At 36.6% G+C, this 21,991-nt stretch overlaps 4 protein-coding genes across 4 annotated transcripts; all 4 read left to right on the top strand.

The window, feature by feature from the left end:
* Window positions 1–1,563: 1,563 nt before the first annotated feature.
* Window positions 1,564–3,040, top strand: LOC120128360 (receptor-like protein 6). The gene is made up of 2 exons (XM_039146048.1): window positions 1,564–2,856; window positions 2,963–3,040. Exons 1-2 carry the CDS (start codon window positions 1,564–1,566, stop codon window positions 3,038–3,040), a joined length of 1,371 nt encoding a protein of 456 aa, XP_039001979.1.
* A 334-nt stretch (window positions 3,041–3,374) lies between these two features.
* On the top strand, window positions 3,375–5,063 carry LOC120128359 (receptor-like protein 53). The gene has a single exon (XM_039146047.1). It carries the CDS (start codon window positions 3,375–3,377, stop codon window positions 5,061–5,063), a length of 1,689 nt encoding a protein of 562 aa, XP_039001978.1.
* A 3,550-nt stretch (window positions 5,064–8,613) lies between these two features.
* LOC120128295 (putative defensin-like protein 170) lies at window positions 8,614–9,430 on the top strand. The gene is made up of 2 exons (XM_039146000.1): window positions 8,614–8,697; window positions 9,057–9,430. Exons 1-2 carry the CDS (start codon window positions 8,643–8,645, stop codon window positions 9,233–9,235), a joined length of 234 nt encoding a protein of 77 aa, XP_039001931.1. The 5' UTR covers window positions 8,614–8,642; the 3' UTR covers window positions 9,236–9,430.
* An 867-nt stretch (window positions 9,431–10,297) lies between these two features.
* On the top strand, window positions 10,298–10,701 carry LOC120128296 (putative defensin-like protein 170). The gene is made up of 2 exons (XM_039146001.1): window positions 10,298–10,382; window positions 10,520–10,701. Exons 1-2 carry the CDS (start codon window positions 10,328–10,330, stop codon window positions 10,696–10,698), a joined length of 234 nt encoding a protein of 77 aa, XP_039001932.1. The 5' UTR covers window positions 10,298–10,327; the 3' UTR covers window positions 10,699–10,701.
* The last annotated feature ends 11,290 nt before the right edge of the window (window positions 10,702–21,991 follow it).

Genomic DNA, 21,991 nt, shown 5'->3' with positions numbered 1-21,991 from the left:
CCTTTTTCCTTATTTTCATGAATCTCTATGTAGTTGAAAAGCTTATCCAATGCTTTTATTTGCAGATTATGCAGCCCCTAAGCATGTTATTGCCTGGTGTTGTTCATGAAATTGCGAGATGGTGTAAGAGCAACCCGTCTGGATTTGATTTTGACAAAGATGTTAAGAAGGCATGACGTTGGCATATTTGTCGAGTTTTATGGTTAGGTATATGACCACAAATCTTGACAGAGGTAAATGGCCTTTGTCCCCCTAAAGCTTCAAATCGTTCCGTGTAAGTTGGTGGCATTTGAAATAGAAAAGCACCGAAAGTATGATACAAATTTTGTAGCTGCAGGTGGTGGCTCACTCTGTTCGCATCACCAAAAGGCTCTTTGGATGGAGAAATGAAAGAGGTGACAAAGGGCCCTTGGCTGTTCGTGATGATGCTGTTACATTACATATACTCGTTCCTGTCTGATTCGTGTAAATCCTTTCCATAACTTAATTCCTATGCAATAGGATAAAATTTGGTCATTAATAGATATATAAGCAACACATGCACACTCTTATCTACAAAGCATTCCTCTGTTAAAAAGAACTTTTTAACATGAAATTATTATTATTGTTGGCCATCTACAACAAAATTTAAAACTTAATAATAAAAAATTTGATTAATAAAATTCCCCACAAAATTAACAACCCTAATAAGATTTTTTTATTTTATTAATATAGTTAGTTAAGATCCATATTTCGCTCAACTTTAGGTCAGCTTTGACATATTTTAAATACATTTCATGATTGATTTGAGTTGGCATTTAATGCCCACATTAGTGGTTTTGCTAACTAAAGGGCCTAATTGATACAATATTAATATTTTAAGGATTCAATTAAAATATTTTAAAATTTCAATAAATTAACTCAATTTAAAAACAAAAAAAATGCTAATAAAAACTTTGGGAACGAAGAGATTAAAGAATTTTCTGGGTAAATTCCAGAAAAGTTAAGCAAAAATATATAATTAAGCTGGTCATCATCAAGAAGTTTTGTCATCAAATAGATGATTTTGTGCTTTCTTTCTTGTATTTGATGGGGGGGGGGAATGGTACTTTCTGTTACATATTCTAGCTTGATTCATTTTCAAATTACATCCAATTGTGTAATCAAAATATTTTTTATTTGCACCTATTTCGAATAGCTGTCACCAGCAGCTACACCTATTGTCTATACAGATCATAAACTTTTCTTTGAATTATATGTTGGTAGATTGACCAAATAATATATTAAAGAAATGACAAGTTATAACCCTGTCCCTTTGTCTGGAACACTATCTTGGGGTTATTGCCGTGTTGGTCTGAAAATTGTAATATCATCAAAATTTCCACTCCTTGTGTCCAATCTATCACAGACACAGACAGCTAAAAGAATTGCTATATTTTTAATGACTTGGCTTAAACATAGGAATTATTCTCATGCAGTAAAGATTGGGAAAGAAGACTTTGACATTTCCATGCAATGCCAAAGACTATGGCATAAATATGTTGTATTTGAATCAATCTTCCTTCACAGCCATAGCCACCAGACATGAAGACTCTTCCTTTCCTAGTTTCACTCTTCTTTCTGTTTTCATGCTTCCTTTCTCTTGTGTTTTCCTTGGATGATCTCCTAGTGCAATGCCTTGATGACCAGAGATCTTCTCTGTTACAACTGCAGCGTGATCTTTACTATTCCCCAAATTTTACTCTCTCTTCCAAATTTGAGCTTTGGGATGTCAACACTGACTGTTGTTTGTGGGAGGGAGTTACCTGTGATGCTTTTGGTCATGTCATTGGGCTTGATCTTAGTTACAAGAACATTTCAGGAAGCTTTGACTCCATTTTCGATCTCCATCATCTTCAACACCTTAACCTTGCTGGAAACAACTTTAACACCACTCTGCTTTCCTATGGGTTTGATAAACTCCCAAATCTAACTCATCTCAACCTTTCAAGCTCATGTTTCCATGGCCAAATTCCAGTGAAGATCTCATTCTTAACAAGGTTAGTTTCTCTTGATCTCTCTAATCAAGATGATTGCTATCGGAGATATTATCACTTTCTCGACCCACACAATGGCATCTACGACTATGATCCATTGCCTTATGAACTTCAACGACCTCTTAAATTAGAAAATCCAGATTTCAAAACATTAATCAAGAATTTGAGGAATCTAACAGAGCTTAATTTGGATGGAGTGGACATTTCATTTCATAGTATTAAATGGTGCAAAACAACATCTTTAGTACTTTCCAAGCTTCAAGTGTTGAGCATGTCAAACTGTGGTTTAAAGGGTCCATTATGTTCTTCACTCTCCGAACTTGCTTTTCTTTCCAAACTTTTCCTTGGTGGGAACCCAATCTCTTCTTTACCTCCCAATTTCTTGGAAATATCCTCTCGCCTGGTTTCTCTTAGTTTAGCGAATTGCGGTTTGAGTGGGTATTTTCCAACAGAAATTCTACTATTGCCAAAAATCCAAAGCATTGACCTTTCAGCCAATTACGATCTTATGGGTGAGTTGCCAGAATTTCCATCAAACAGTGCTTTACGGAATTTGTCTCTTTCTGAAACATATTTCGGTGGGAAAGTACCTGAATCAATAGGTAACCTTAAGTTGTTGACAGATTTAACTCTTAGTCATTGTAATTTTTCGGGACCCATTCCATCATCAATTGCAAATCTTAGTCAACTGGTGAACCTGGATCTATCAGGTAACAATCTCAGTGGTTTAATCCCTCCATTTCATAGATTTGGAGTTCCAAATCTTGCATATCTCCATTTGGGTGGGAACAGGCTTTCTGGATCAATAAGTTCTTCTTTATTTACCCTTCCATCATTACAGGTTCTCTCTCTCGAAGAAAATTAATTAGATGGAAAAATTCATGACTTGCCCAATGCATCATCTTCATTGATTGAGGAATTAAATTTTGGCAAAAATTATTTAACAGGACCAATCCCGAAATCTATCCTTCAACTTCCAAGGCTTGAATGGCTTTTTCTTGGAGGCAATAGCTTTAGTTCCATGAAGCTTTCCTCGTTTGTCCAATTGAAGAATTTAAGGGATCTCGACCTATCCGATATAAGCTTGTTAGTTGAAAGCAACAACATCGGTATTAATTTTCCCCAATTAGAGAGCCTATGGGTAAGCTCATGCAACCTCACTGAAGTTCCAGGATTCATCAAAACACAAGATGGTTGAGCTAGATCTTTCTAACAACCACATACATGGTGTTGTGCCTAATTGGTTGTGGAAGAGCACTCTTCAATTGTTACAGCTTTCTTTCAATCCCATTGATTTTTTCAAAACAACTTCCCTTAAGTGATGCAAACTTCTCTTTTCCAATGCTGAGGGAATTATATATGGGATCATACAACATAAGTGCATTTCCAGAGTTCTTAAGGAGTCAAGAAAAATTACAAGTACTCGACCTTTCAAATAACCGAATAAGTGGTGCAATACCAAACTGGGTGTGGAAGAAAAGTTTGTTTGACCTGAATCTTGCTAATAACCATCTCTCATCTTTGGACCAACTTTTACCCAACCAGAGTTTTACTTCTTCGCAGGCCACTTTGCTTCGACCTATTTGTGATATGAGTCAACTATCCACTTTCGATGCATCTCATAACAATTTGAGTGGCCCCATTCCAAATTGCTTGGGCAATATGAGGGCCCTCCGATATTTGGATCTTCATGAAAATAACTTTAGTGGAACCTTACCAGATTTTGCAAAATCACCCGATTTAGGGTTACTCAAAGTTAGCGATAATAGACTGGAAGGGAAGTTGCCAAGATCATTGGCGGAATGCACTCAGCTTGGAGTCTTGGATGTGGGAAACAACATGCTGCGTGATACATTCCCTTTTTGGTTGAAGAAATTGCCTATGTTGACTGTTCTAGTATTGCGGGAAAACAGATTTTATGGTCAAATTAAACATTTCAAAAATAAAATTGTTTTCCCGACTTTGGATGTGCTGGACATTGCTTCTAACGAGTTTTCTGGTGAACTACCCGTTGATTTCTTTCCAGCCAGTCAGCTAAGGTCTCTCAAAATCGGCGGGAATAAATTTGAAGGGAAGCTGCCAAGATCATTAGCCACTTGCTCAAAACTTGAAGTTATGGACCTCAGAAACAATATGGTTCATGATACATTCCCGATCTGGTTGATGAAGTTGCCTTCCTTGAAGGTTCTCATTCTCAGAGAAAACAGATTTTATGGTACAATTGAAGACTCTGAAACCGGACATGACTTTCAAAACCTGCACATACTGGACATTGCTTCCAACAATTTTTCTGGTGACTTTTCCATTGAATTTTTGCAATGTTTGAAGGCAATGATGCAGATGAGTAATGGCAACAAAGCTGAGTTGGAGTACATTGGAGGGGATTACAACGGAGGGGAGTATTATGAAGATTCTGTGACTATTGTCAACAAAGGGATTGAAATATTTTACCAGAAAGTTTTGACCATTTTTACTTGTCTGGACATTTCCAACAATTGTTTCCATGGCAGAATATCCGAACAAATACAAATTCTCAGGTCACTCAAAGTGCTAAACTTGTCCCATAATAGTTTCTCTGGAGAAATCCCATCAGCACTGGACAACCTAAAAGACCTTGAGTCTTTGGATCTCTCAATGAACAACCTGTCAGGTAAGATTCCTCCACAGCTTACAGGTCTAACTTTCCTGGCAGCATTGAACTTGTCTTACAACCAACTTGAAGGGAGCATACCACAAAGCAACCAGTTCAATACATTTTCAAATAATTCTTTTATTGGGAATCCAAAATTATGCGGGCCGCCATTGTCAAGGAAATGCAATGAAGTTGGTCTTCCCATGTCACCTCCTCCAAGGGAAGAAGAAGAAGATTCATGGTTAGATGCAATGTCTACTTGGCAAATTGCTTTGACAAGCTACGGTAGTGGTTTGGTCGCTGGGATATGTATTGGATTTACAGTGCTGAATGAGTTGGGAAACAAATGGGTTTACAAGTTCCAAAAGTATGGGAACAGAAGCAAACGAAAATTCATATTTGAAAATCAGCCGTAAGCATTTCCTTTTGAAACTGAAGTTTTTCTAATCGGAGATAGTTGTTACAAACTATGATAAACACACTTTTAATTTTCTTACCTCGTTCTTTTTCAATCATGACAGTTAAGAGATACTTGAAACTGTCCAAGCTCAACTGAAGATCGATTGTTAACCTTATCTTTAAAGACTTTCGTTATCTATTCCGTGGAAAAGGAAGAGCAGACTGCAAGATTTTGCTCAAGCTCAAGTGCATTTCCAGAGTTCTTAAGTAGTCAAAAAAGTTTCAAATTTCTCGACCTTTCAAATAACGGTGTAACACCAAGAAGCGTGTAACATGGCATTGAAAAACAGAAAAAGGCTTCATCCTACGAGAACACCTACTGCAATAGAAGATTATTTTCATAGGGTAATGGTCGGACAAAAGTCAATAAAAGTATGCAAGGACATAAAGCAAAGTGTGAAACATGGACATATTAAAGCAAAGATTATGAATACAAAATTCATGCACTTGGAATAAACTATGGTAAAGATTTCCTAGTATTCAAAAGTCAACAAAAATTTGCCAATACATAAAGCAATTACAATGAGATTAAGTAATACATGCTTTTGCAGATTAAGAAATTATGGAGGGAAGAACTATAACAATCAGAATTTGTCTATATATACTATGTTGTATTTGAAACAATTCACCTTCACAGCCATAGCCACCAAACATGAAAACTCTTCGTTTCCTAGTTTCACTCTTCTTCTTGTTTTCATGCTTCCTTTCTCTTGTGTTTTCCTTGGATGATCTCTCAAAGCATTGCCTTGATGACCAGAGATCTTCTCTGTTGCAACTGCAACATGATCTTTATTATGCCCCGAATTTTGCTTTCTCTTCCAAATTTGAGCTGTGGGATGTCAACACCGATTGTTGCTCCTGGGAAGGAGTTACCTGTGATGCTGTTGGTCATGTCATTGGGGTTGATCTTAGTTACGAAAACCTTTCAGGCAGCTTTCATTCCATTTTTTATTCCCGTCATCTTCAACACCTTAACCTTGCTGGAAACAACTTTAACACCACTCTGCTTTCCTATGGATTTGATAAACTCCAAAATCTAACTCATCTCAACCTTTCAAGCTCATGTTTCCACGGCCAAATCCCGTGCAGATCTCATTCTTAACAAGGTTAGTTTCCGTTGATCTATCTAATCAAAAAGTCTGTTATCGGAGGAATGATGTTTATTATTATGATGATTCATCTACTCTGAAACTAGAGAAACAAAACTTGAAAACATTGATCAAGAATTTGAGGCATCTCACCGAGCTTTATTTGGATGGAGTGGACATTTCGTTTCAAAGCGGTGAATGGTGTGAAACCACTTCCTTAGTACATTCCAACCTGCAAGTGTTGAGTCTGTCAAACTGTGGCTTAAAAGGTCCATTATGTTCTTCGCTTTCAAGACTTTCTTTTCTTTCCAACCTGTCCTTGACGATAACCCAATCTCTTCTTTACCTTCTAGTTTCTTGGAAATTTCGTCTCGTTTGATTTCTCTCAGTTTAGTGAATTGCAATTTGAGTGGACATTTTCCAACTGAAATTTTCTTGTTGCCAAAAATTCAAAGAATCGACCTTTCATTTAATAAGCAACTTATGGGTCAATTGCCAGAATTTTCATCAAACAATGTTTTACGGAGTCTGACGCTTTCTTTCACAAATTTCAGTGGAAGACTGCCTGAATCAATCGGTAACCTTAAGTTCTTGACCGAATGAATTCTTGGCGAATCCAATTTTTCTGGATCCATTCCATCGTCAATTGGAGTTCCAAAACTTGCATATGAACAAACTTTCTGGATTAATAAATTCTTCTTTGTTTACTCTTCCATCATTGCGGGTCTTGTCTGTAGGAGAAAATCAATTGGTTGGAAAATTTGAGGAGTTCCTCAATGCATCATCTTCATTGATTGAGGGATTATATTTAGGCAACAATTATTTAACAGGACCAATCCCAAATTCAATCCTTCAACTTCCCAGGCTTGAATGGCTTTCTATCGAGGGCAATAACTTTAGTTCCTTGAAACTTCCCTTGTTTGTTCAACTCAAGAATTGTGTTGAGACTCTGTTACAATTGTGAACAAAGGAATTGAACTGTTCTATGAGAAAGTCTTGACCACTCTTACTTGTCTTGACATTTCCAACAATAGTTTCCATGGGAGAATACCAGAAGAAATTCAAATTCTCAGATCACTCAAAGTGCTAAACTTGTCCCATAATAGCTTCTCAGGCGAAATCCCATCAACACTTGAAAACCTAAAGACCTCGAGTCTTCGGATCTCTCACTCAACAAGCTCTCAGGGAAGATTCCTCCACAGCTTACAGGTCTAACTTTCCTGGCAGCATTGAACTTGTCTTACAACCAATTGAAGGGAGCATACCACAAATCAACCAATTCATTACATTTTCAAATTATTCTTACATTGGGAATCCAAAATTATGTGGGCCACCATTGTCAAGGAAATGCAATGAAGTTGGTCCTCTAATGTCACCACCTCCAGGGGAAGAAGAAGAAGAAGAAGATTCATGGTTAAATGCAATGTCTACCTGGCAAATTGTTTCGGTAGTGGTTTGGTCGCTGGGATATGTATTGGATTTACGGTGCTGAATGAGTTGGGAAACAAATGGGTTCAAAATCTATGAGAAAAGAAGCGAAAGATCTAGGTGAGCATTTCATTTAGAAACAATGATCTTTCTAATTTGAAAAGATAGTTACAAACTATGATATGTACAGATTCAATCTTCTTACCTCGTTTTTTTTTCAATTTTGACAGTTAGTTAGGTGAATCAAATTGTCTTTGTTTAATAATTTCAACACCTTCTATTATTTTATTTTTATTTTTTCTATTGCCCAGCCAATCTAATTTAGTCCTCTGTTATTAACTTATAAAATCAACCCCTACAAATCTCATGTTGAAAAATTTAAAACTTAGATAACAATGATAACAACGAATATAAAAAAATAACAAAATAAAGAATATTAAAATTTAATGTAAAAAACTATTTTGGGGAACTATGAAAAAAAGAGAAAAAATCCACTATGTTGAAAAAGAAAAAGAGTACAAGAAGGTTTGCATCTAAACGCAATTTAGGACTTACTTCCAAACATTAAACTCTAGTATCAAATATCAAATAAGAGATATAATTCTTACATCAAATTTCAATCGATTAAAATTCTTACCAAACCCGACCCGTTACATTCCATGGATAATTCCGACCATTGGAAAATGATGGACCCAAAGCAGTCAACAAAAAACACTACTTTAATCAACAAATAAATGACCTGAAGTGTGAACAAAAGAAGGATAACAGTGAAATAGAAAATGGCCTGAACATTGATTTGAGCATATTTGGCGTTGACCTGACAAAGTCACGGGGAAATTCTATCCTCAATTTCCATTCCTTGCGAAGCAACTTCACAAACATTTAATTTAGGAAATATATTAGAACTTACAAAGAAATTATTTTTTAATTTCCAAAATATTACCTATAAATAATCCTACTCGAGCAAAACATTCATCACCTCACTCATTACTCTCTTTTAAGCCACTTGAAGAAAGCAACATGGAAACTCTTCCATTTTCTGCCGTTATTCTCATTGTTCTCTTCATTGCTGCAGGTGATTTTCTCTTTTAACAACTACTATGCATTGATTATCTTCTTCTTCTTTTTTAATAGTATGCGATAATTACAAAGTAATATTTATTCAGATTTCTTAGATATTGATAACGCATACATGCACTGTAGACTCAGCTGCTCGAACTCAAAACCTATAGGGAGAATAACACTCCCTTTAATTACTAAAATCGTTTAATGAGTTCATGTATTGATTATCTTTTTAACATTTTATGTTTTGATTTATAATATAATTAGATTTTTATGTTTAATTTTCGCTGCTGTGAATTATGGATTTATTTATTGTATTCATTTCTTATAGATTTATTTTTTTGTGTATATATTTTTTTTATTTTTGTATAGGGAATGAGTCAAAGATGGCAGATGCAATAGGAAGCTGTGATGTGTTGGGGCATGGCGGAGGGTGCGAAATAAACGAATGCTTCAATGGATGCAGGGCCAAGTTTGGACAAGATGCTCATGGCTTTTGCTTCACCATCAATACTTCCGACGACACTTGCATTTGTCGTCACCCTTGTTAATCAATAATCATACTTAATTTCCATTAGTTTTTATTTCTATGTCAGTGCATGTTTTTGTTACCCTATATTTATTGAATAAAGTTAGAAATCCCTAGGGTTTCTTGGTGACCTTGCTTAAGGTTTGGGCCCTGGATTGCTAAATTGATTTGGGTTGTTCTGCTGTTGGGCTTGGTTAAATGTGGATTGCTTAATGAGTTTAAGGGCATATAAATTTTGGGGTTTAATTTGTAATTGTACTTTAATGGAATTTAAATTATTTATTGATATATATTAATATTTAATATTTGAGTCTGAAATAAAAATGGGCTTGAAAGTTATACCTGGATAAAATTGGTTAATACAATATATTTAATTTTATGTTCAATAAATGGATGTCCCTTTTTTTCCCATATGCATGGGGTAAGGGGGAGGTAAGATAGTAGGCTACCCCCAACACTAGGTTGAGAGCAGCTTCCGTAAGAGACCTCCGAATTATGAAATGCCCTCCGTGGGACTCGATCCCACGACCTCAAGGTTAAGAACCTTGTGCTCTACCAACTGAGCTGGATGGTCATTTTTTTTTTTTTGAGAATAACTTTTCAAATCTCACAACATTTATATACGAGTTTTTAAAATGTTTAAATATAATATTTTAAAATATACATTTATTAAGCGATTAAACATAAGGATAAGACATGCACACTACAGCCACTTGGTTTGTTTTCGTAGAAATATATTTCTTCAAAATGCACCGTAAATTTATTTTTTAGATAAAATTTATATAATATACTTTTTTCATATTTTTTACCATTATTTTTTTCGCTTCTTACGTAAAAACAATTTTGTTATGCGTGACCTAAAAGGATACCAAACCAAGAAGATAATATTTAGGTAAAAAATCCTAGAAAATCATAAGGAAATTCCAACCTCAATTTCCTTTCCTTGTGAAGTAACTTCACAAAGAACTATTTTGGGAAAGAGATTAAAGACTTACAAAGAAATTATTATATATTTTGTAATTTCCAGAAGTATTGCCTATAAATAGTCCTTCACAAGCAAAACATTCCTCATCTCACTCATTACTTTCTCTAAAGCCACTTGGTAAAAAGAAACATGAAAACCCTTTCATTTTCTGCCGTTTTCCTCTTTGTTCTCTTCTTTGCTGCAGGTGTGTGTTGATTATCTTTTAAATATGCTATATTTTGACTTCGAATATAATTAAAAAATTATATTTATTTTATTTTATTTTGAAATAAGGTTGTCTTCGATGTATTTATTTTACGTGTATATTTTATTTATTTATAGGGAATGAGTCAAAGATGGAAAATGCAATAGGAAGCTGTGATGTGTTTGGGCATGGTGGAGGGTGTGACATAAACGAATGCTTCAATGGATGCAGGACCAAGTTTGGTGAAGATGCCCATGGCTTTTGCTTCACTGTCAATACTCCCGACGACACTTGCATCTGCCGTCACCCTTGTTAATCAATAATTATAATCGAATCACATTCCTCAAATTATGATCTTTCTTCTAAATCGGTTCTTAAACTTTTGAATGTTTTAATTTTATCTTCAAATTATGACTCTCATTTGTAATTAGTTCTTCAATTTTTGAACATTTCAATTTCATCCTCAGACTATAACCCATGTTCTAAATTTATCCCCAAATTTTTATACGTTTTAGTTTTATCTCAAACTATTGATATACACTAATCACATTCCCTATTAATAAACATGTTAGATCATTCTATATTATTATATGTTTGGAAAAAAATAAAATGTAGGTTAAAATACAATTGAAACTAAATACATATTTGGATGAATTTGAGAATGAAATTAGTAGATTGAAAGTTTGGGGACTAAATTAGAATGAGAGTTATAACTTAGGGATGGAATTGGAATATTCAAACGTCCGGGAACTAATTTAGAATAAGATTCATAATATAAGGATAAAATTAAAATATTTAAGAAGTTGAGGATTAATTTAAAATTAGACTCATAGTTTAAGAAGTGTGATGCAATTAATTCATAATTATTCTTAATTTTCATTAGTTTTTGTTTCTAGTTCATGTAGTCCATCTAATGTTCAATAGTAGAAAGAATCAAATATTTGGAGGAACAAATTGTTTAAATTTAAAAAAAAAAATATCAATCAAAATTTGAAACCCTAATGTTTTCCGATACCGGTCGGCATCTGAAAGCGGCACAATGGGCAAGTATGGTTGGATTTCAGCCACTGCACGATACAATCTCCATGGAAGAGATGAGAAGATGGCATGCAAGTGACGTTCTCCGTTTTAGACGACACCAATTTCTCCATGCAAATCATGCATTCAGCACCATCGCCTTCAAAAAGTTTCACTTTCTTCAAAACCTCGATTGATTCTTTCGTCGCGGGCACTGGCTTCGGTTCTTCCCGCATCGATAACTCCGTCACCGTTGCCGCTAACTCACCCTCCTCGTATTCCCTTGTCAGGATCTTTTTAACTCGGAAAATTATCCTCAGCACGTTGTGAAATTCATTGTTATCTCGACTCCTCATCTCTTCTTCTAAAATCAAGTTGGCATCGGAGAAAGCTTGATCCAATATCATTATAAGGCTGCCTCGATCGAGCCATCCAGCTTGGAGTAAACGACGAGCAACGAGGCTGCGGTGTCGATTGGAACCGACCAAAAATTCGGGTAAGATAATGAACTCGTCCGCGTTATCCTCATGCCGAGCACACCATCGAAGACGGCCATTGTCATCCTCAAGAAACGAACGAATCTCAAGAATAAATTCGATCAGGGAAAAGTTAGCAACATTGTTTGGATTCCGACAGTGATCTACCGTCACTTCAAAACGCGGTTCGCTACTTGCCATTGATAAACACTGGTACTCTCTTCAAAAACAAAACGCTATAAAGGTTTGCTCGGGTGAAGCACATCAGAATTGAGATATATATATATATATATTTAGTACATGTATACTCTGTTTTATATTAGGATTTGGACTCAAAATTTAAGAAGAATTCTATATTTTATTTTTAAACAAGGAATACATACTTATCATTTTATTCTGTTTTTTTAGTTTCTTTTCTTTTTGGATTAGGTAATTTTAATAATAAAATTCATATTATTATTTAAATTTAATTATATAATATAATTACTTCTTATATATTTAAACATAATTATAATACTACTTTTTTTAATTGTATATAATAATATCTTTTTTATTTTTAATTAGATATTTATTTTATCTAATAAAAATAATATATATGTATATATTTTGTATCGGATACAGTCGAGTCAAGTCAAATTTTATCTAAAAATCAAATCAAAATTTAAATACACGACTCACTTGAATGATTTGAGTGAAATTGTGTCTCGTGAGCAATCATGCGGGGTGGGGAGTGCAAATCCAAGCTTGTTGAACTCAGCAAATTATAAGGTATATTATACTTATAACAGACATTCCCCTGCAAACTGCATTTATGACTTCGTCAATCCCAACTGAGTTGTCCCGGCGTCCTCCGACCTCTTGCTCTGAATCGAAATTGGAACATTTTCTGACAAGATCCTGATCTCCATTTTCATCCAACGTCACTAAAGATCCCCAGGTCTCAGCAATACGTTTAAAGGTTATATAGTTCCAGCAAGGCAGCAATGTAGTGGAACTCCAATCACTTCCAACTATGTTGTTATTTCCAGAATTCGACCAGTAGCATACCTCCAAGAAAATTTCTATCAACAACGACCAATTTTGATCCTCCGTTAGCTTTTTTAGTTCTTTGTCTTTTATGTCAATTACAAATATAAACATAATCTTCACATGTTAATAACAAGTACAAAATGAATTTTAAAATAAAATAATTGTATACTTGTCGCGACCGTCTTTCGGTTGGGCCCCGGAATTAGGCTTCAACTTGAATTAAACGAATTGGAGTCGCCACCGACCACTTTAAAACGAACTTAGGTGGGTCGGACACCATCTTACCTGATCTGCGTTGTACCAGAAACGTGTCGGGTTCGGGAGTCGGTTACGATCAAGGAAGGATTAGCACCCTTGAACCGCCCTTTCGGTACCAATTAATTTATCGATTGTCTTTAATTGCGAAAATTGGAATTTAAATTAAAATTTAAATTATTCGATTCGAATCACTTACCCTTTGATCGATTGAAATTACGACTGAAACAAAATATGTTAGATAAAAAAAACAAAAAATAAACACGAAAACAAAATGTTAATATGATAATAAAAGATATGGAAGAAAAATATTTTAAAAATACAAAAAAAATAATAACAAAAGGTTAAGTTAAAAATATATATTTAAAAGTAAAAAAAAAACTTAGGACCAAATTGGAACAAATTGAGCTTAGTGGATTAGAAGATGAACTGCAAAAAAACAAATAAAAAGTTAGGGGACCAATTCACAAAATATAAAAAATATAAGCAGGAACCAAATTGATTAAATTACAAATATGGAGGCAAATTTACAGATGGTGACCAAATTGAATTGCGACTCAAACGTTCAAGGACTGCGGAAAGGATTTAAAAATCCTTTATTTGCATTATGGTCCCTCATATATAAATGCCCAAATGAGCCACGTTACACTTCATTTCTCTCATTTTCTCATAAGCATCATCTCTCTCAAACGAGACACTCTCCACCCAGGCGATTCCCGACAACCGTTAGACGCCGACGCCGGCCACCGCCGGCGGTGGCCGAGAAAACAAAAATACCCCAAAGCTTCCTCTCAACCTCTCCAACAAAAAACCGAAGCCCAAACACCCAAATAATGCCCTCACCGACGTAGATCTAGGAAACAAACTTCGGTTTTTTTACCTTTTTTCGACGACTTTACCGCTTTTGATAACTCTTGCTTTTTCGTTTTGCTTTGGCTTTTGGGCTTGCTCTTGTTGTATACTGCTTTGCACTTTGTGATATTTGCGGGGCTTCGGCCTTTGGTTATGCTTTGCTTCGTGGTTCGGCTCGATGATATTGTTTACTGTGGTTTTGTATGTATTTGGTATTGTCTCGTTCTTTGCTGTTGGTCGATGATTCTTTTGTCTTTGTGATGGTTGTTTCACTGTTGGTTTCTGTGATTCCTTTCGACCCCGTGGGTCTCGATTTTGGGTACCTCTGATGATACTTCCTCCCCTTGGCAGTGTTTGTGGTGGGGTATTTATACCCCACCGTTGCTCCTCAGTTCCGATCTTCGCGGTAACCACCCCATCGTTGGCTGGGGGTTTCGGGATGGGTCAGTCCCGATTCCCTTGGCCGGATATCTCGGCCGTTTGTGACGTTCCTTGACTGGCTCCCTGTTTCCCTCCTACGCGGCGCTGGTTCCACACGTGGAAACCCTAACTATTTTTTGGGCTAGTTCAGGCCCGACTGTTGGACCCATTGGACTCTGTAAAAAAAACAAAAATAAAGATAAAATTAATAATAAATAAATAAATAATAATAATAATGTAATAAAAAAATTCCAGAAATCTATATAATATATATTTAAAAAAAATATTTTAAAATTATATATTATATATATTTCTTAAAAATGTTTTTAAAGCTATATAGTTTTTTTAAAAAAATATGTTTAAAACTATATATTATAAGTTTTAAAATGATTTCAAAACTATATAATATATATATGTTTTTCAAAATGTTTTTTTAAAAACTATATATATTTTCAAAATGGTTAAAAACTATATAATATATATATATATTCAAAAATGTTTTAAAAACTATATATTATATTTATTTTCAAAATGTTTTTAAAATTATATAATATATAAATATTTTCAAACATGTTTTCAAAACTATATATTATATATATGTTTAAAAAATGTTTTTAAAACCATATACATATATATCTATCTATATATATATGTATATATATAAATGGGACGAAAATGAGTCTCTACAGCTGCCCCTCTTTGTCCTTTTTCGTGGAACGAAAAATAGGACAAAGATAAAAAGACACGAATTTTCGTTCGGTGGAGTTGAATAATAACTCCCTGTCGAATTGAGTTGCGGATGGCCCATTCGTCGCGAAGTGGAGTCTATCTTGAAATGATATGGAATTGAAGCTGTAGTTCGGAATTTGAATCAGAATGTGGCTTCTTATTGTCATTCGGTCTTCTTCTCGGTTTAAAGACCTTGGTTAAAAATTCGACTGGAAAGTAGTCCCTTGACTCCACCATGTGGCTGATAGGTCTTCGAGCTTAATGAAATCGAACTCGAAAGGTCCTCGTCGACATATGGCTTTTCTTGACTTAAGTTATGCTGCCGGGAAGCGATTTTTTGTCACTGAGGCACTGTCTTCTTCTCGACTTGAAGAACCTCGATTACAACCGAACAGTAGTGTGATTGGGGTGTCATCGAGCTGAATGGAATCGAACTCGACAAATTTATTGACAAATAGCCCTTATTGCCTTGAGCTATGCTGTAAATGATGTGCCTTGGAGCTGAGCGTAGTCGAACTCGAAGGTCTTTGGTGACAGATAACCCTTCTAGCCTTGAGTTATGTTGTAAATGATATGCCCTCGAAGCTGAGTGTAATCGAACTCGAAGGTCTTTGGCAGATAGCCCTTCTCGACTTAAGTTATGCTGCAAATGATGTGCCTTGGAGTTGAACGTAGTCGAACTTGAAGGTCTTTGGTTGGCAGACAACCCTTCTAGACTTAAGTTGTGCTGCAAATGATATACCTTGGAGCTGAGCGTAGTCGAACTTGAAGGTCTTTGGTGACAGATAACCCTTCTAGCCTTGAGTTATGCTGTAAATTATATGCCATCGAAGATGAGTGTAATCCAACTCAGGGGTCTTTGGCAGATAGCCCTTCTCGACTTAAGTTATGCCGCAAATGATGTGCCTTGGAGCTGAGCGTAGTCGAACTCGAAGGTCTTTGGTTGGCAGATAACCCTTCTCGACTTAAGTTATGCTGCAAATGATATGCCTTGGAGCTGAGCGGAGTTGAACTCGAAGGTCTTTTGGTCACAGATAACCCTTCTAGCTTTGAGTTATGCTGTAAATGATATGCCCTCGAAGCTGAGTGTAATCGAACTCGGGGGTCTTTGGCAGATAGCCCTTCTCGACTTAAGCTATGCTGCAAATGATGTGGCTTGGAGCTGAGCGTAGTCGAACTCGAAGGTCTTTGGTTGGCAGATAACCCTTCTCGACTTAAGTTATGCTGCAAATGATATGCCTTGGAGCTGAGCAGAGTCGAACTCGAAGGTCTTTTGGTCATAGATAACCCTTCTAGCCTTGAGTTATGTTGTAAATGATATGCCCTCGAAGCTGAGTGTAATCGAACTCGGGGGTCTTTGGCAGATAGCCATTCTTGACTTAAGCTATGCTGCAAATGATGTGTCTTGGAGCTAAGCGTAGTCGAACTCGAAGGTCTTTGGTTGGCAGATAACCCTTCTCGACTTAAGTTATGCTGCAAATGATATGCCTCGGAGCTGAGCGGAGTCGAACTCGAAGGTCTTTTGGTCATAGATAACCCTTCTAGCCTTGAGTTATGCTGTAAATGATATGCCCTCGAAGCTGAGTGTAATCGAACTCGGGGTTCTTTGGCAGATAGCCCTTCTCGACTTAAGCTATGCTGCAAATGATGTGCCTTGGAGCTGAGCGTAGTCGAACTTGAAGGTCTTTGGTTGGCAGATAACCCTTCTCGACTTAAGTTATGCTGCAAATGATGTCTCAAAGAATGGCTTCCCTTCACAGGTCTAAGCCAGTCATGATTCTTCAGGTGGTTCCTTTGAGCGAGCCTGAATCAAGTAAGACGATCTTTGGATGACTCCCCTTTTACGGAAAAGCCCACTGATAAATTCTGACAGCGGAATATCTTCCGTTGTGGAATTGAAATCTGGCTTGAAGACGTTGACTGAAAACATGCTGCTCATTGTTGAGTTAAGCTGAATTGGATTTGATCTGAATTAGTTCTGGAACCTATCTGAAATTGGTTACAAGATCTGTAGATATGTCAAGTCTGTTGAGGTGTAGCTTCTTGCTGCTAAGTTAAGCAACTACCATCAATCTTTAAAGGTGCTTTTGAATCGAGTATCCTTCGCCTTGAAGTCGAAACTTGACTCTAAAAGCTGTAAAAAAACCATGTATACGAAAAATGATGAATGTGATGCACCTAAGTTTGTCTAAGATGCATGCAAAATGAATGAATTATGTTTTATCTCTTGGACTGGAGTCCCGTGTTTTGTCTGCCAATCTGGTCCCTGGAATCGATCGTGCCCCATTTTCTTTTCCGAGCTTTGGCTTTATAGACCTGTCATATCTGAGACTGTTCTGTTTGAAAATGTTTTTTTCTTTTTTCTTGTTTTAGGAGGGAAAATGATAAAGATGATGTAAAATATTGTTCGCAATTGAATCAAATTGTAAACATGAGTTCAAAGTATATCAAATGAATCAATAGCTCTTTTTAATGCTTTCAGAGTTACAGTTCTTTGACAAATGTTCAAATGGATGAGTTGGCCTTAGGTTGGCCTCCTTTCTAAGGTTTTGGTAACCCAAAATGTCATTTTTTTTAAATATCGCAACATGCTTTGGCATTTCAATTGGGTGCGGACAAAATGACGTAACTAGCATGATCACTTACTAGACCTTTTATTTCAGTCCTATGAAATCTTCCATTTGTTCGAGCTTTGTATGCTCCTCTAACAAAGGCAGTGCAAAAAATATTGGTCTAAAAATGAAAATTCTTGAGTGCTCGTGTGTAGTTGACTATAACAGGTGTTCCTTAACTCCCTTAGTCCATCATTACCGAAGATTTCTCGCTTAGATAAATTTGATTTAATTTGTCGTTATCTAGCTAACTGAATCCATAAAGTCGGGGCACTTAACCAATTGCTTTAGAGGGACAACTTAACATTATAATCAGTTTTATCAAGTTCACTGAAGGGTTCATCTCATCACAGAGTCTTCGGCCTGACAAGAGCAGTGGAGCAAACACTGAATTGTCAAGTGTCCGAGTAATGTCATGGTTTGAACGTAATCTTCTCATAAGGCCAGGGCTTTCAAGTTTCCTCTATAACCAATTACGTCAGTGGAATGGCTCAGCTTTACGGATTTAATTTCTTAAGATTATCAAGGAGAACCTGTTATAGCTTAGGTGTTTGTTGAAAGTAAAAAAATTTATCTTTAGCGTTCAATTTTCAAGCGACTGACCTAAACTGGATTAACCTACTCAACTCTTTCATTTGTGAAGATCATCATCATCATTGAACGTCTTAAATAAAAAACATAGTAATTGTCATATGCAAATGATGCCCCATGTTGTCCGCACCTTATAAAAGGAAAAGGGTATATTGGTTAATTGCAAGAGCAGTGTACGGTGTTTGAGGGTATATTCTGGATAAGGTCAAAGTCCTTGTTTTAAATCATGTTACTTTGTCAAAGATCTGTAACTTTGAACCATTTATAGAGTTTTTTAATTCAAATGATATTCAAAGAATTGCAAATTTGCAAATGTGATTCATTGCTCGTCATCATTAAAGTAACATAAATTTATTTAAAAGTCTTTACGAAAAACTTGAGAAAAGATAAAAACAAACTCAAACATAATGTCTCAAATGATGAAATGATCTCCCTCACTTGGCTGCCCCCAAGTTGTTGAAGTCGATCCAGTTCTGGTTACGCATCTTCTGTACGACTCTTTTGAATGCGTAACAGTTCTCAATTGTGTGCCCTGGGACACCGCCGTGATATTCACAATGTGCATTCTCATCATACCACTTGGGGTATGGGAGCTTCATGGGTTCTACCGGATATGGTGACATACATGGGTGTCAAGAAGTTGCTGGTAAAGCTCCTTATAGGTCATGGGAATAGGGTCAAAATGCTCCCTTTTCTTCCGGGGTTCTCTGAAATCTTGTTTAGAAGTACCCGACGGTACAGCTGCAGTTGATTTTGGTTTGGAGATTGTAACACCTTTACTGGCATGGTGGATGTTGTTAATCTCTCCATCCCGCTCTCGCATATGAGGTTTCCTATTGGCCTCCCCATCCTTAATTTCCCCTGCTTTATGGCTGACTCGATCATTTCTCCGGCCATAACCAAGTCTGAAAAGCTTCCTAATGTGATAGCAACCAAGTGACTGAAGTATGGAGTCTTCAGGGTCTGTATGAAGAGCTTTCGGGTTTCCTTTTCGTCCAACGGTGGATGAACATGCACAGCCAAGTCCCTCTATTTTTGTGCGTACTGCCTGAAACTCTCGTTATGCTTCTTTTCCATGCTTTGTAGCATAACTCGATCTAGCCTTATATCATTGATATGCTTGTATTGTTCCAGAAATGACTTGGCCAGGTCCTTCCAGGTCTTGATATTTGATCGACTTAGTTGGTTGTACCACCGAATGGCAGAGCCCGACAGACTCTCCTGGAAGCAGTGGATCAGGAGTTGGTCATTTCCTCCATATCCTGTTATCTTTCAGCAGAACATGGTGATGTGAGCATATGGACAACTGTTCCCGTCAAATTTCTCGAATTTCGGGGACTTGAATTTTGGAGGAAGAACTAAGTCCGGGACTAGACTGAGTTTTGTGGCATCGACTTCATGGTAGTCATGGTCTCCTTTGACTACCTTCATTTGCTCCTTCAATTGCTTGATTTTATCCTCCATCTTCTTTGATTTGTCCTCTTCGTCCGAATTCAGTATATGATAATAACTCGGATTGTTCTTAGGGTTAAATATAGAGGATGAGGGCTTTGCTTTTGAAGCAGATGAGTCCCCTCGAAGTTCTGGTAAGATTTCAGGTGAGATAACCACTTGCGGGGTAGGTTGTATAGTTACCCCTTCCGGTGAACCTGCCCCAGGCGCACTGGTCTGTTGTAGGCCAACTAACTTAGCAACAATCTGATCAACCAAGGACTCTTGGTTTTTTGTAATTGTTTCCAGAGTATTTCGATTGTTCTGGTTTATCTTGTCTTCTAGCTCTTTCTGTAGTTTCAACATATTCTTCTCAATTTGTGTAATTCTGGCTTCCATCATATTCTTCTTCAAACGAGTGTTATGCGGATGGGGTGTGTCCAACGCTTGAGGCGGTGTATCCAATATTTGCTCCTTTTGATGAAACATGTATATGTTAGTTGATGTGAATGCAAAGAAAATAACAAAATGCAAAATGTCTAAATACATGATGCATGAAAGGTTCGAGGCATTGATCCAAAAATGTGCCTGTTATTCTGAATAACCCTTATTGGTGACAAAAGTGTTACGTCTGAAGAGATAAAACTTTTTGATGGTATAGATCCCGCACAGCTTCTGACAAGTTGATTCGTCTTCCGCCTTTTTCCCCGGTTGAATATCGTGTCGAATCATTCTGGTTCCTTTGGCTAAACTTGTGCAGGTGACGAGCTGTTTGCCCCAAAAAGGTCTCGAAGGACGGCATCTTCGGCTTTCACTCTATGTCGAGCTTGTTCCAAACGAAAGTGCTATCGGGGCCCTCCACCCGAAGTTTATCGACTTGTTTCTAGAATTTATCAATAATGATCTCCAGCTTAGCTAGGGTTTCGCCATCTTGTTCTCGCAGTTTTCGAAAGGACTCTCCGGGTCAGTAACATTTTTCTCATCTTGCCCCTGCAACCTTTGCCTCCGAGTGTTCTTTGACCACGGCTGGGCTTCTGAGCTTTTTATCTCTTTGTATTATAATCTCTTTGTCCATTAATGCAGATTATTTACGTTTAACAAACACATTTTTGGTGGATCAACACCTCATTTTAATGATGCGAATGATAAAAAAAATGCCAAAGAATAAAAATGAAAGGGAGGAAAAAAAGTTAGTGAGATAAGGAAAATAATAAAAAAATGATGAAAATGAAAAGTCCTACCCCATATGATATCTACCCACATGATATCTACCCTACATGCTTATTATTCCTACCCGGACATGATCTCTATCCCGCATGCTAATTTCAAACAAATCCTTACCGCATATTTGTCTAATTCCCTGTACTCTCCCGGTTTAGGTTCTAAAAAAGGTACTCGAGTTCTTCTTGCTGGTGCCCACTTGGGCTTACCAGACCCTTAGTCCTAAGCCCATCACAGGCTTGTGTGGACTAAGTTAAACTTGAGAGGAAACATTCCCTTATGCCCGCACGGTGAAAAAATTCACACGAAGACATAAGGTATATGAATCCCGAAGGCTACTTGCTAGGCCTGCACGATGAATAAATTCACACGAAGACATCGCTTTTACCCCCACTTAAATAGGGTTCGGAGCTCGGGTATAGAGCCTTAAATAGAAAACTTTAAAAATCTGAAATCATTGAAAAAATGTCAGTACAACTATTTATTTGAAAAAAATAATCAAAGGTAAATAATTAGAATCGAATAAATAAATTAAAATTTACAATTTACAATTTTCGCATAAAAAGACAACCGAAAATTAATTCTGGCCTGACTCACTTACCTGTCCCCAGCAGAGTCGCCAAGCTGTCGCGACCGTCTTTCGGTTGGGCTCCGGAATTGGGCTTCGACTTGGATTAAAAGAATTGGAGTCGCCACCGACCACTTTAAAACGAACTTAGGTGGGTCGGACACCATCTTACCTGATTTGCGTTGTACCAAAAACGTGTCGGGTTCGGGAGTCGGTTACGATCAATGAAGGATTAGCACCCTTGAACCGCCCTTTCGATACCAATTAATTTATTGATTGTCTTTAATTGCGAAAATTAGAATTTAAATTTAAATTTAAATTATTCGATCTGAATCACTTACCCTTTGATCGGTTGAAATTACGACTGAAACAAAATATGTTAGATAAAAAAACAAAAAATAAACACGA

This window comes from Hibiscus syriacus, unplaced genomic scaffold (assembly GCF_006381635.1).
Source record: "Hibiscus syriacus cultivar Baekdansim isolate YM2019G1 unplaced genomic scaffold, ASM638163v2 tig00110478_pilon, whole genome shotgun sequence".
NCBI lineage: Eukaryota > Viridiplantae > Streptophyta > Magnoliopsida > Malvales > Malvaceae > Hibiscus > Hibiscus syriacus.
The sequence above is the reverse complement of the archived record's forward strand: the minus strand, read 5'-3'. Positions and strand labels throughout refer to the sequence as shown.

What these genes read in the sequence shown, in the direction of transcription:
- LOC120128360 (XM_039146048.1), top strand. Translation starts at nt 1,564, where the DNA reads ATGAAGACTCTTCCTTTCCTAGTTTCACTCTTCTTTCTGTTTTCATGC. An exon ending in TTACCCTTCCATCATTACAG is followed by an intron (nt 2,857 to 2,962) that starts GTTCTCTCTCTC and finishes ATTATTTAACAG; the next exon opens with GACCAATCCCGAAATCTATC.
- LOC120128359 (XM_039146047.1), top strand. Translation starts at nt 3,375, where the DNA reads ATGGGATCATACAACATAAGTGCATTTCCAGAGTTCTTAAGGAGTCAA.
- LOC120128295 (XM_039146000.1), top strand. Translation starts at nt 8,643, where the DNA reads ATGGAAACTCTTCCATTTTCTGCCGTTATTCTCATTGTTCTCTTCATT. An exon ending in TGTTCTCTTCATTGCTGCAG is followed by an intron (nt 8,698 to 9,056) that starts GTGATTTTCTCT and finishes ATTTTTGTATAG; the next exon opens with GGAATGAGTCAAAGATGGCA.
- LOC120128296 (XM_039146001.1), top strand. Translation starts at nt 10,328, where the DNA reads ATGAAAACCCTTTCATTTTCTGCCGTTTTCCTCTTTGTTCTCTTCTTT. An exon ending in TGTTCTCTTCTTTGCTGCAG is followed by an intron (nt 10,383 to 10,519) that starts GTGTGTGTTGAT and finishes ATTTATTTATAG; the next exon opens with GGAATGAGTCAAAGATGGAA.